Source organism: Lipophrys pholis, assembly GCF_963383615.2.
Source record: "Lipophrys pholis genome assembly, chromosome: 14".
Classification (NCBI taxonomy): domain Eukaryota; kingdom Metazoa; phylum Chordata; class Actinopteri; order Blenniiformes; family Blenniidae; genus Lipophrys; species Lipophrys pholis.
Genome location: NC_137633.1, coordinates 957,754 through 970,960, shown reverse-complemented (window position 1 = coordinate 970,960; position 13,207 = coordinate 957,754). Strand labels below are relative to the sequence as shown.

General features: G+C 45.1%; 1 protein-coding gene across 3 annotated transcripts in view; it reads left to right on the top strand.

Moving 5' to 3' along the window:
- Positions 1 to 11,240, top strand: part of ppp2r5eb (protein phosphatase 2, regulatory subunit B', epsilon isoform b) — a 38,864-nt gene extending 27,624 nt beyond the window's left edge. For all 3 annotated transcript variants that reach the window (XM_080479547.1, XM_080479546.1, XM_080479548.1), the window contains 12 exons: positions 3,147 to 3,343; positions 3,929 to 4,030; positions 6,763 to 6,855; positions 6,931 to 7,061; positions 7,848 to 7,907; positions 8,742 to 8,850; positions 8,950 to 9,003; positions 9,124 to 9,174; positions 9,279 to 9,398; positions 9,623 to 9,750; positions 9,843 to 9,944; positions 10,585 to 11,240. In XM_080479547.1, coding sequence (XP_080335673.1) covers positions 3,147 to 3,343; positions 3,929 to 4,030; positions 6,763 to 6,855; positions 6,931 to 7,061; positions 7,848 to 7,907; positions 8,742 to 8,850; positions 8,950 to 9,003; positions 9,124 to 9,174; positions 9,279 to 9,398; positions 9,623 to 9,750; positions 9,843 to 9,944; positions 10,585 to 10,684 — 1,247 coding nt within the window. In that variant the 3' untranslated portion in view covers positions 10,685 to 11,240. The remainder of the gene's footprint in view (positions 1 to 3,146; positions 3,344 to 3,928; positions 4,031 to 6,762; positions 6,856 to 6,930; positions 7,062 to 7,847; positions 7,908 to 8,741; positions 8,851 to 8,949; positions 9,004 to 9,123; positions 9,175 to 9,278; positions 9,399 to 9,622; positions 9,751 to 9,842; positions 9,945 to 10,584) is intronic.
- The last annotated feature ends 1,967 nt before the right edge of the window (positions 11,241 to 13,207 follow it).

The following is a 13,207-nucleotide window of genomic DNA, read 5'->3' as shown; positions in this document are numbered from 1 at the left end:
GAAACTGTGATTATCCAGCTTCTGTTCGCTGCATTGAAGGTTGTCTTGACAGGCTCACATCAGGCCACCCACAGCAATAAATAAACCAGTTATTCTATTGCCCTTTATGGGGCAAGTTCCCACCTGGTCACTTCTAGTTTCTGTCATGAGTCATTAACAGTGACCACACATTTTGTTTTGCAGGATATTTGTTCGGTATGGTCATCAGGAGGAGGAACTGTAGTTTTTTCTTACAAGTGTAAGAAAGTTGTTCAGTTTAAAAAGGAAACCTTCATCAACTGTGTTGAAACGTGACGTTTCCAGATAGAATGTAAAGACTAATTTACCCACAGAGCCGTCGTTCACCTTCAGGTCAACCCCTCAGGTTTCCTCGCCATCACCCTTTTATGCCGCCATCGTGCAAAGTTTCATTATTTGGTTGTTAATCCGGATAACAACAAAAGAGCAGACCTGACCGCCGCTGTTTTCCTGGTGAACTCTGCTGCTGTCATATCGTCCCCATAATCCTCCAAATCGAGGCCGACTGAGTGGATCAGCGAGCAGCCAACGCTCCGGAGTTTCACCCAGCGGCCACAGAGGCTGCCGGATTAAAGAAAGATCACATTAGTAGCAGCTAAATGGATTTGAGCATAAAGATGGATGGTGGGAGTCAGAAAAGCCCTCAGTGATTGGGCGAGCAACAAAGACAGCGTGTTGACTTTCAGAGCAGATTCAGTTTGGGACGGTTACTTTGCTTAAAGCTTTGTCCTTCGCAGTTTGACTGAGAAGCTTTTCAATGATTTGGAGGAAACTGGTTCCCTCTCAACCGTTTTAATTCTAATCACTTTTATAGAGAATGATGGGGGGGGGGGGACCCACTGCACACCCCGGGTATGATCTAATGTTGGAACAATTCAGTGATGACCGACAGTCACGACCAGGAAAACCTACCAAAACCTTGAATCTGCTGTGACCGACGCTCAGATGTGTCATCATGCTGCATTCTCTGGACTGTCTGGGAATGCCTCATAAAAACCATTAAATCTGAGATCAGCGATGCTAAAGTGGACGATTATTTCTTCCATATCATTTTCACTCTTGTTTTGTGCAGATTTATGTCAGCATTGTTCATTCATTGATTTGTCTGATGGGTGTGAGCACTTCAATCTGCTTTCCTGAGTTGTTTTTCTCCCGTGGTGGTCGAATTATTCACGTTAGTTGAGATCTCTGAAGCATTTGTATGTTTGTGTGTCAATAAATGTACATTTGGTTGGCCATGGAGCACACTGGTTCTACCACCTGCTTTCTGTCTATGAGCTTAGGCTCCTTTGGAAACGCGTCGTTGTTCAACTTGCCGATGTTTGGGTCAAATTCAGGTCATTTGTGGGATTTTCGAGTGATTCTTCAGTTGTTTGAGTCTCAGTCTCTCTTTCTCTTTCTCTCTCTCGCTCTCTCTCTTTTGGGATTATTGTATCCTGTGTGTTAATCTGTCTATTAATAGCTTCCTTCAAGGCCACTCACATTCTCCTATAGCAGCGAGGCTCTCTGGGGCTCCACTAAATAAATAAGTGAGTTACAACAACTTAAAAATATGTCTATTTCCTATGATTTTCTTTTCATGAACGTCACCAAGATTTTATATCCCATCAAACTACAAAATGACCAACGTGTCCGTATTACAAATGAATGATAATCATAATAATGAATTTGCCATTTTTTTTAATTGCCTCATGTTGCCTTATTCATTCTGTACTGATGTTCCTGTAAAGTTTGAACTGGTGTGTGTGTGTGTGTGTGTGTGTGTGTGTGTGTGTGTGTGTGTGTGTGTGTGTGTGTGTGTGTGTGTGTGTGTGTGTGTGTGTGTGTGTGTGTGTGTGTGTGTGTGTGTGTGTGTGTGTGTGTGTGTGTGTGTGTGTGTGTGTGTGTGTGTGTGTGTGTGTGTGTGTGTGTGTGTGTGTGTGTGTGTGTGTGTGTGTGTGTGTGTGTGTGTGTGTGTGTGTGTGTGTGTGTGTGTGTGTGTGTGTGTGTGTGCGCGCGTGCGGCACATACACACTACTGTACCTGTGGTAAATAAAACCTCCATAAAGCCACGCCCCTTTTCTCTCTCTTCAATGTCCCTTTGTCATAAAACGAGCGTGTCTGTTCAGGGAGTGTCCTGGAGCAGAGGGCTGGGCTCTGCACACACACACACACACACACACACACACACACACACACACACACACACACACACACACACAGAAACGTCACTGCTTCACACTTCATGTGTTGATTGTACTTGAATGACCACAGCTCTTCTTACAATCAGAATACTTTAAATATGGGTTCATAGCTTTTGTTTTCATTGTAAATATCACATTGTACTACTGAGACAAAAGCCCCTTATGGAGGATTTCTCCAACTAAAAATGGAGAAATCAGTGTGTTTAATAGACTTTAATGCCACTTTGCAAGCGATTTGATTGTATGGTGTAATATTAACCCGACTTTAAATATAGACGTACCATAAACGGGTCATAATTAATCACATGAAGAGAATTTCTCGCTTTAGTGTTGTGAAATGTGGGGAAGAGGGTGAATAATTGATTTTGTGGTTCAAACGGCAAAAACAAGCGACAAACAGGAAGAAACTCTTGTTTCTAAACCATCTGAAAGGCTGTGCTGAAATGTATTGAAACAGGCCAGACGACTGCACAATTAAAAATGTTACCAGCGTCCCAAGGAAAACAGCAGCATGATTTTAAAGGTCACCATAGTGCCAATATGCCGAGCTGTTAAATGAACGAATTGCTGTGATGAGTTCTGTTGGTTTCAGAGGTTTTGAGGTTTTAACGGGACGGGGAATGAAAATGGCACAAACACTTGGGTTTGAGAAGGCAGTGGTTTCTCCTGGTGTGCCGCCTGCAGCAGCTTATCTCTTACATAACGGCCGGCTGCGACCTGCAGGGACCATCAGCAGCATCGCGAGGCCGGAGAACTCTGTGTTTAGAGAGCTGGCGCTCACACTCAAAGAAAGTTTATGTCAAACCTACAAACCCCGAAAACTAAATTTACACTAGTTTTGATCCATCGGTGTGAAATGACTGTGTCCCACATCACATCTGGTTCATACTTGAACCGTTTCCTGAAGTTTCAGTCCTTGATGGAGCGTTTGTTTTGCCCACCCAGACGTGCCGGCGCCGGAGCAGCCGGAGCTGTTCCTGAAGAAGCTGCAGCAGTGCTGTACTGTCTTTGACTTCATGGACACACTGTCGGACCTCAAGATGAAGGAGTACAAGCGCTCAACGCTCAACGAGCTGGTGGACTACGTGACGGTCAGCCGGGGCTACCTGACAGAGCAGGCCTACCCCGAGGTCGTCAAAATGGTGAGGGGCGGCGTGCACCTTTGTCTCTTAAAATTCTCATCTTATGTTGAACTCATCAAAGTGTGAAAAAGAAAAGATCAGAAAACGTAATAAATGTCGTCGGATAAGAAGAGTTGCAGGTAATGCATCTATTTTTCACCTGCAGAACTCAAATAACTATTTGTCTGGCAGCTTTTCTGAAGCTGAGATGTCCCACAGTCAGAACTGTCCCTGAACGCCTCTTTGCATTTGCTACTGCTGATGCTAATGGAGCTGCTAATGCTAAAATACATCAAAACACAGCAATTGTTTTCTACAGATTCAATCTAATAAACATTAATAAAACCAAATGTGGTCATTTAACAGCAGCGCTATTAGGATTATTTTAAATTATATATTATATATAATTTTTCTTCTAAATTCAGGTTCAATGCTTGTATTTTGCTAATTTTTTTTAAAAGATTTAATTTTCACTGTTCACAGAACTGAAATTTTTTAAACCAAGAATGTCTGATTATTAGTACTTTTGAAAAGAGTTCTTTTTCAAGGCTGTTCTCAGGTGAAAAAGGTAAACGGTTCTAACCCTACCACCCTCTTCCCTCCCAGGTGTCTCACAACATATTCCGGACCCTTCCGCCCAGTGACAGCAATGAGTTTGACCCAGAGGAAGACGAGCCCACGCTGGAGGCCTCCTGGCCACACCTACAGGTAAACAATTTAACCAGTCAGATTAAAACTGACTAGATTTACATTCATTTGTGTGTTTTGTAAGAACGTGTCACCCTGATACCAGCCGTGGTTGGCTGCGTGTAGCAGGATTTTATTTAGTTTCTAAAACTTCTTTTAAAGAATCAAACCCATGAAATCAGTGCTTAACTTTTGCGTTCCATCAGTGGACGTGCCCGAGAGCATCGAGCAAAGTTCCTTTCAGTTCATATCGATCAAATCTGGATAGAAACTAAGAGCAGCAGCTAAACAGATGATGATGATGATGATGATGATGAAGGGATGAAAGAAGTGTGGATAAGCGGTCACGCAAGAAATTAAATCTTTTTCTTACCTTGATGATAAACCTACAACCGTGAGCTAACCTTAGACTTGTGTTACATTAAACAACACAAAGGTATCCACATTCGAAGTTAAATATAAACTAGAGCTACACTCGGTAGAGCGCACACCTTCGCCAACCCCACATTTGTTTGCGGAACCGAGTTAGCGTCGCCAGTCCAACCTGTCAGGTGACTGTGTGGAACGTGAGTTGTCGCCATGGAAACGACTCAGCTACCAGGTTACGGAGAGACTGCAATGCATTCTGGGAGACATATTGGTCATTTTATTACGAGAACATTTCAGAGGAACTTTAGTGAGATGAAGAGACGTTTTTTTCCCAGTTTTTCTGCATTAATAAGGAAACGGTTTGCCGTTAACGTTCCAAACTCTAATGGATTGGTCCTTTGATGTCCAACTCATCCCTGGAATCCCTGGAATCCCTGGAATCCCTGGAATCCTGCAATCTTGGTGACTAGATTTTGCAAAAACTTGGTTAAAATACATACATACTACACATAAGTTAAGAAATGCATGCAGACCAGCGCAAAAACTTCTCGGCCAACTTTTGTTGGCGAAGGTAAATAAAAAAACCAGATGAGTCTTTAGTTTGATTCGTTCATTGAACAAAATCTGTTTCAATCCAGAAAAGTTGCTTGTTGTCAGAATGAAATGCGTTTTATTGATTGAGTCCATATGGATTACTTGGAATCCATGTTGGGTTGAAGTGAAGGTTGGTCTGGGACAGGGTGTCCCTCCTGCGGCCTGGTGTCCCTCCTGCGGCCTGGTGTCCCTCCTGCGGCCTGGTGTCCCTCCTGCGGCCTGGTTTCCGCCCTCAGGCTTCATGCTGGTCCAGCGCTGGACACTATGGTTGAATGGTCCCAGTGGGCGGGTGGCGCTGGGGTTGTGCTGTGGGGGTCTGCAGACCCTCTGTAGTGTCTCCCCTCCCCTCCTCCTCTCTGCCTGCTGCCCAGGACTCCTTTAGAAATGAGATGTCAATCTCAAGGAGAAGCTTCCTGGTAAAACCCTTTTTTCTTTTCGTTTCGCCCTCATAAAACTTTTATTTATTTATTTTACCCTGAATCCATTGAACCAGTTCTGACCCCCCGCTGGGTCATCTTGTGTCTTTCTGTGACCTTTGACCCTCCGTCCAGCCCAGTTCCAGTGTTCACAGGGTTGGTTTAAGGCACTTTGTATTTGTTTTGATCAGCTTGTTGTCTTTCAATCAAATGAACTGTCATTGTATAACTAGAAATGTATAAATCTGTTTGAAGTCGGTGGTTTCCAACCCGAGGTGCAGGACCCTCCTCCAGTTTTTTCAGAGACCTCTTGTGGTGTGTGTTTGACAGCTCCGGTCATATTATAAGACATTTTTTTAGAAAAACTAAATGAAATGAATTAACGAACAACTGTACTTTTAGTCTGAACTCAGTTTTGATGAAATATTACTGTATAGATATCCTGAAGTAATGTGATTCTGTTGCCCGGCCTCAACAGCGCCCTCTGGTTGTCAGTGTTAACGTTCAAGGAAAAGCATTTTTAAGCAGTTAGATTCACACACACAAGAAAAGGTAAAGTCCGACTGCTGATTTAAATCATCTGCTCAGAACCCGGCTGATCAAAGCTGCTCCACATCGAATCACGGCCCAGGCTGGTTCCTTCGTTTTAACCGTGGTTCCTTCGTTTTAACCGTGGTTCCTTCGTTTTAACCGTGGTTCCTTCGTGGTTCCTTCGTTTTAACCGTGGTTCCTTCGTTTTAACCGTGGTTCATTCGTGGTTCCTTCGTTTTAACTGTGGTTCCTTCGTGGTTCCTTCCTTTTAACCGTGGTTCCTTCGTTTTAACTGTGGTTCCTTCGTGGTTCCTTCGTTTTAACTGTGGTTCCTTCGTGGTTCCTTCGTTTTAACCGTGGTTCCTTCGTGGTTCCTTCGTTTTAACCGTGGTTCCTTCGTGGTTCCTTCGTTTTAACTGTGGTTCCTTCGTGGTTCCTTCGTTTTAACCATGGTTCCTTCGTGGTTCCTTTGTTTTAACCGTGGTTCCTTCATTTTATCCGTGGTTCCTTCGTGGTTCCTTTGTTTTAACCGTGGTTCCTTCGTTTTAACCGTGGTTCCTTTGTTTTAACCGTGGTTCCTTCGTGGTTCCTTCGTTTTAACCGTGGTTCCTTTGTTTTAACCGTGGTTCCTTCATTTTATCCGTGGTTCCTTCGTGGTTCCTTTGTTTTAACCGTGGTTCCTTCGTTTTAACCGTGGTTCCTTTGTTTTAACCGTGGTTCCTTCGTGGTTCCTTCGTTTTAACCGTGGTTCCTTCGTGGTTCCTTCGTTTTAACCGTGGTTCATTCGTGGTTCCTTCGTTTTAACCGTGGTTCCTTCGCCCCTCTGCTTCCGCCTCTCTGCAGTTGGTTTACGAGTTCTTCATCCGGTTCCTGGAGAGCCAGGAGTTCCAGCCCAGCATTGCCAAAAAGTACATAGACCAGAAGTTCGTGCTACAGGTGAGTGTCGGTCGGTGTGAGGAGGTGGTGGACTCTGTGACCCCCTCTGACCCCCCCTCTAATCCCCCCCTGCAGCTCCTGGAGTTGTTTGACAGCGAGGATCCTCGGGAGAGAGACTACCTGAAGACAGTCTTGCATAGAATCTACGGAAAATTCCTGGGGCTGAGGGCTTTTATACGAAAACAGATCAATAATATTTTTCTACGGTGAGTGTGGGGGTGAGGGGGGGTGGGTGTGTCTGTGTGGGGGTGGGGGGGGGGTGCGTGCGTGTGCAATGACAGATTGAACTGGACTAAAACACAAGGTGAACTAATTAGATCACACATCAGATCAATGATAATAGTGATGATAATAACAATGATAATAATAATGATAATAATGATAATAACAATGATAATAATAATAATGATAATAATGATAATAATAATAATGCATTTCATTTCTATTGCACTTTACATTCAAGAATCTCAAAGTTCTAAAAATGACAATATAAGCCAAAAGCAACGATATAAAACAGTAATAAAACTCAGTAAGAGCTGCTGAATGTGTTTATTCTCCTTTTAAAAGGATCAATGGTTGGTGGTTCCCTCAGATGATCTGGAAGTGAATTCTAGATCATTAAGAAGAACTGAAACACAGATTAAACTGGAATATTAGGTTCTCACTGGGACATTATTAGAACTTCCTTTATAGTTTGGTCACTTGCACTTTCTCAAATGAAATCTCCTTCAATAAGAGAAAAGTAAAGCGTGGTAGGAGGTACAGTTGGTTCCAGGTAGGAGGTACAGTTGGTTCCAGGTAGGAGGTACAGTTGGTTCCAGGTAGGAGGTACAGTTGGTTCCAGGTAGGAGGTACAGTTGGTTCCAGGTAGGAGGTACAGTTGGTTCCAGGCAGGAGGACGTTGGTTGTTAACAGACGTAGTATTTCAGTCTGATCCGGTTTGTGCCGGTCGGTTCCCAGTTTGCTTCATTCCTGGTTTCTCCTCCCTGCAGTTTTGTTTATGAGACGGAGCACTTCAACGGGGTGGCTGAGTTGCTGGAGATCCTGGGGAGGTATGTGGACTCTGGCTCTCTGTCTCTGACTCTCTGTCTCGCTCTCTGTCTCTCTGTCTCTGTCTCTCTGTCTCTCTGTCTCTGACTCTCTGTCTCGCTCTCTGTCTCTGTCTCTGTCTCTCTGTCTCTCTGTCTCTGACTCTCTGTCTCGCTCTCTGTCTCTCTGTCTCTCTGTCTCTGTCTCTCTGTCTCGCTCTCTGTCTCGCTCTCTGTCTCTCTGTCTCTGACTCTCTGTCTCTGTCTCTGTCTCTCTGTCTCTGACTCTGACTCTCTGTCTCTCTCTCTGTGTCTCTGTCTCTCTGTCTCTGACTCTCTGTCTCTGTCTCTCTGTCTCTGACTCTGACTCTCTGTCTCTCTCTCTGTGTCTCTGTCTCTCTGTCTCTGTCTCTCTCTCTGTGTCTCTGTCTCTCTGCCTCTGTCTCTCTGTCTCTCTGTCTCGCTCCTTTTCTCACTTCAAGCAGCAAAGTTTGACCTAAATGAATTACAAACATTATTTGTTCTGGAAGTGAAGTAATGATGAATTAAAGTGTTGGAAACCAAAGTAATATTCAGTTTTATCTCCAGAATGAAGAGTAAAGTGGGGGAGGGGCTGTGGGGGAGGGGCTGTGGGGGTGTGGAGCTCCTCGTGATTTTACCTGCAGTTCATTGATCCTCCACTAACGTCTCACCAAGGCTCGTTCCCCTCGTTAATCACTGTCCTCCCCCCCCCCCCCCCCCCCTCTCTCTCTCTTCCCCCCTCTCTCTGCCGCCCCCCTCTCTCTCTCTGTCCCTCCCCCCCTCTCTCTGTCCCTCCCCCCCTCTCTCTGTCCCTCCCCCCCTCTCTCTCTCCTGCAGTATAATCAATGGTTTCGCTCTGCCCCTCAAAGCGGAGCATAAACAGTTTCTGGTCAAAGTGTTGATCCCCCTCCACACCGTCAGGAGCCTGTCCCTCTTCCATGCACAGGTGATGCTCCGCCCCCCTCTGCTGATTGGCTGATTGGTGGTTTTGTTGCTCTTCTTAGTGGAGCTGATTGGTGACGTGTGTCCTGGTGTCTCTTCACAGTTGGCGTATTGCATTGTACAGTTCCTAGAGAAAGACCCAACATTAACAGAACCAGTGAGTATGGGCTCCTCTTCCTCCACCCCCTCTGTAGAGAAGTCTGCTGGGTAGAGCGGCGCCGCCGCCGCCGCCAGTCGCTCTCGTACCAATAATGATTCCCATCATTTTATTCCTCAGGTCATCAGAGGCTTACTGAAGTTCTGGCCAAAAACCTGCAGTCAAAAAGAGGTGAGGTTCCTCGTCTGCGTCTGCGTCTGTCTGCGTCTGTGTGCTTTGACCTTTGACCTCTGTGTGCATTGACCTTTGACCTTTGACCTCTGTGTGCCGTGCAGGTGATGTTTCTAGGTGAGCTGGAGGAGATCCTGGATGTGATCGAACCCACACAGTTCGTGAAGATCCAGGAGCCGCTCTTCAAACAGATCTCCAGATGTGTCTCCAGCCCACACTTCCAGGTCAGAGACCCACTTCCTGTCTGTGGTGTTTCACTTCCTGTCTGCAGCCAGTGTGTTGAAACTGTGTGTGTGTGTGTGTGTGTGTGTGTGTGTGTGTGTGTGTGTGTGTGTGTGTGTGTGTGTGTGTGTGTGTGTGTGTGTGTGTGTGTGTGTGTGTGTGTGTGTGTGTGTGTGTGTGTGTGTGTGTGTGTGTGTGTGTGTGTGTGTGTGTGTGTGTGTGTCAGGTGGCAGAGCGAGCTCTGTACTACTGGAACAACGAGTACATCATGAGTCTGATTGAGGAGAACTCCAGCGTCATCCTGCCCATCATGTTCGCCAGCCTCTACAGGATCTCCAAAGAGCACTGGAACCCGTGAGTGTCACCATGAACACTCCTCTTCCTCCTCTTTCTCTTCCTCCTCCTCCTCCTCCTCCCAGAGTGACCTCCCTCTCTCCTCCTTTCAGGGCCATTGTGGCGCTGGTGTACAACGTACTGAAGGCCTTCATGGAGATGAACAGTACCTTATTCGACGAGCTCACAGCCACCTACAAGTCAGACCGCCAGCGGTAAGACACACACACACACACACACACACACACACACACACACACACACACACACACAGGCTAATACTTTAACCTGCACCTGAACTATCAGGTCTCTCAGGTGAACTATCTTCAGGTCTCTCAGGTGAACTATCTTCAGGTGAACTATCTTCAGGTCTCAGGTGAACTATCTTCAGGTGAACTACCTTCAGGTCTCAGGTGAACTATCTTCAGGTGAACTATCTTCAGGTGAACTACCTTCAGGTCTCTCAGGTGAACTATCTTCAGGTGAACTATCTTCAGGTGAACTATCTTCAGGTGAACTATCTTCAGGTGAACTATCTTCAGGTGAACTATCTTCAGGTGAACTATCTTCAGGTCTCTCAGGTGAACTATCTTCAGGTGAACTATCTTCAGGTCTCTCAGGTGAACTATCTTCAGGTGAACTATCTTCAGGTCTGTCAGGTGAACTATCTTCAGGTCTCAGGTGAACTATCTTCAGGTCTCTCAGGTGAACTACCTTCAGGTCTCAGGTGAACTATCTTCAGGTGAACTATCTTCAGGTCTCTCAGGTGAACTATCTTCAGGTGAACTATCTTCAGGTCTCTTGTGCGTGGGGACGTTTGATCACTGTTGTGGGTGCGTTTGTTTTGTGTGCCAGTGAGAAGAAGAAGGAGAAGGAGCGGGAGGAGCTGTGGAAGAAGTTGGAGGACCTGGAGCTGAAGCGGGGCCTTAGGAGCGACGGGATCATTCCCACTTAACGAAGATAGCGCCGCCCTCCCCTCCTGCCCCGCCCCCTCCTCCTCCTGGCCCCGCCCCCCTCCTCCTCCTGACCCCCCCCCCCACATCAGCCATGTCTGCCCGGAGCTCCTGAAGCAGGCCGTCGTCTGCAGATGGACTCGGAGCGCCGCTGGTTCCTTCACTGTTTTTCTTTTTGTTTCTTTCTTATGTTTCTTTTATTTTCTCTCCTGTGTTTGTTTGTGCGACTTACTTTACAGTAGATTCATCACGTCTGTTTTCATTATTTCAACAGCACTGTAAATAATTATTTTCTTTTTTTTCCCCTTAAACTGATATTGCAAACGGAAAAAAATAAATAAATAAAAAAAATGATGATAAAAAATAAAAAAGGAAGAAAAAAATAGAAAATGAGAAAATGACTTGCGTGGGAGGGGGAATAAGACAAACAACGTTTTTGGACTGTAGGACATGAAATGAACTTTCAGAAAAGAAAAAAAAAAAACCTACAGAAAACGAGATGATAGATTGATTTTAACTCTTCATCCCTCTCAGTACGGCCCCTTGTGTAATTTTAAGTTTTCTGGTCCTCTTTGCTTTTCCTCTCGCTGCCTCCATCTTTTTCCTGCCGCGGACGGATTATAATCCCCACCCCGCCCCTGTGGTCGCCTCCTCCACCCGACCCCGCCCCTCTGACCCCGCCCCCGCCTCTCTGACCTCACCAACCGCAGACACGAACCTCCTGCGCGTTTACATGCGTCTTCGTGGAGGCGAGCTCGGAACAGCACGCTAGCGTCTCCGTCTTTGTTCAAATCAAATCCACATTTGCTGTATGAAATATTTTTTAAATTTAAGGTTAGTTGTGACTATAAATAAACTTTTTGAATTACAAAAATTTCATTTGTTAGAGATTTAACTTTTTTCGAACTCACAGAATTATCGTTAGCAACGGCTACCGTAGTTAGCCAGCTAACTCTAAAATATGTGGCGGGAAAACAGATATCCTGCGCGGTAATATCCCATTTCAAAAAAATGAAGTAAAAGATTTAATTGTATTAGTTATTATCGAGGTGTAAAGGTTTTCTACACAGTAAAACGTCAACAATAAGACTTGGATATCGGTTCTGACCCGTAGCAGGTTTTGGTTGCTAAAGCTAGCTGCAGCTTTAATTCACATTAAAAACATCGTCGGCTCAAGTTCTGAGTTTATAGACGTGTTGTCTGGAGCTTGTTGGCTAAACTGAGGTTAGGAACTCCGTCACCAAAACTTCACATTTTTGTGAAAATGTTTGAAGGTGTTTCACGTTAAAAACGCACGTTCAGTCTTTTTTTCCCGCCTCTTTAAAGTTTTTGACGTAGAAAATATTTCATGTTTCAGTCCAGGTCCAGTCTGGAGTCTCGTATGAAATATTTAATTAGACTTTGGGGAAAAAACCCAAACTTAAATTCCACCAGCATCTGGAGGATCCTTGTTAGCATCGACTGCTAACTGTTCGCCCTGCAGTACCACGCTGCACCACCAGGGGGTGTCACGAGCTCTAATCCAACAATCATCAGTTCATCAACTCGAGAAACTTCCAGTTTCAACTTTTTGAATCCGCATGTGAACACGCCCCCCCCCCCCCCCCCCGCCCCCAATGCCCCGCCCACCGGACCCGGTTTCTGTGGTATCAGTCTGGTACTGGTACCGGTACCGGCGGACACACACAGAATTTAAAAAATTTAATAAAAATAAAAACTGATTCCGAGGAGTGATTCAACTCCTCCGGCTGTGAAAAGCCGAGCCCCCCCACCCCCCTCCTCCTCACCAACGGGGGGCGCTGTGTGGACTTCAGTGTTACCACGGCGACAGACAGACCTGTACATTGTTGAATGCAGTACACTGATGATAATCTTGTATCTCGTAGTAATTTAGCCTTTGTTTTGATGCTTGGGAAGCGGCGGAGGAGTATCAGTATATAAAGAGGTATTATGGAACAAGACTTCCTGGTATTTATGATATTGATCCTCTTTGACCCCCCCCATCCCCCCCCCCCCCTGGTTTTTTATCTCATTTTGGATATTTTAAGTTTTTGTTTTTTGTTTTTTTGGACCATTGGATATATATTTTGTTTTTTAGTCGGGGAGGGGGTGAGGTCGGGGGGGGGGGATGGGGGGGGGGCATGATGGAGCAGACCACTCGGGAGTCGTCTTTGTTTTTCTTTTCTTTTCGTCTAGTTTTGGGTTGAGGACCGCGCCCCTCCCCCCTCCTCCCTCGCAGAATTAATGTGTGCTTTAGAACGGCCGGATATAATATGATTTAAACGCTGAGGAAAAAAAAAGAAGGTAAAAAAAAAAAAAAGAAGGGTTGGAGAAATACAAATGTTTAATTATTTTAAAAAATAAAGAGATATTAAATTAAACCTGTTTTGTGATAAAGCTCAGATGCTGGATTTGATTTATTTAATTTGACTGTGAATGAATGAATGAGAACAACTCGTCTTAAAACCTTTTGGAGTCGAGAATCAAACTGCTGATAGTTTTTATCTCCTTTTAACTCCTTTAAA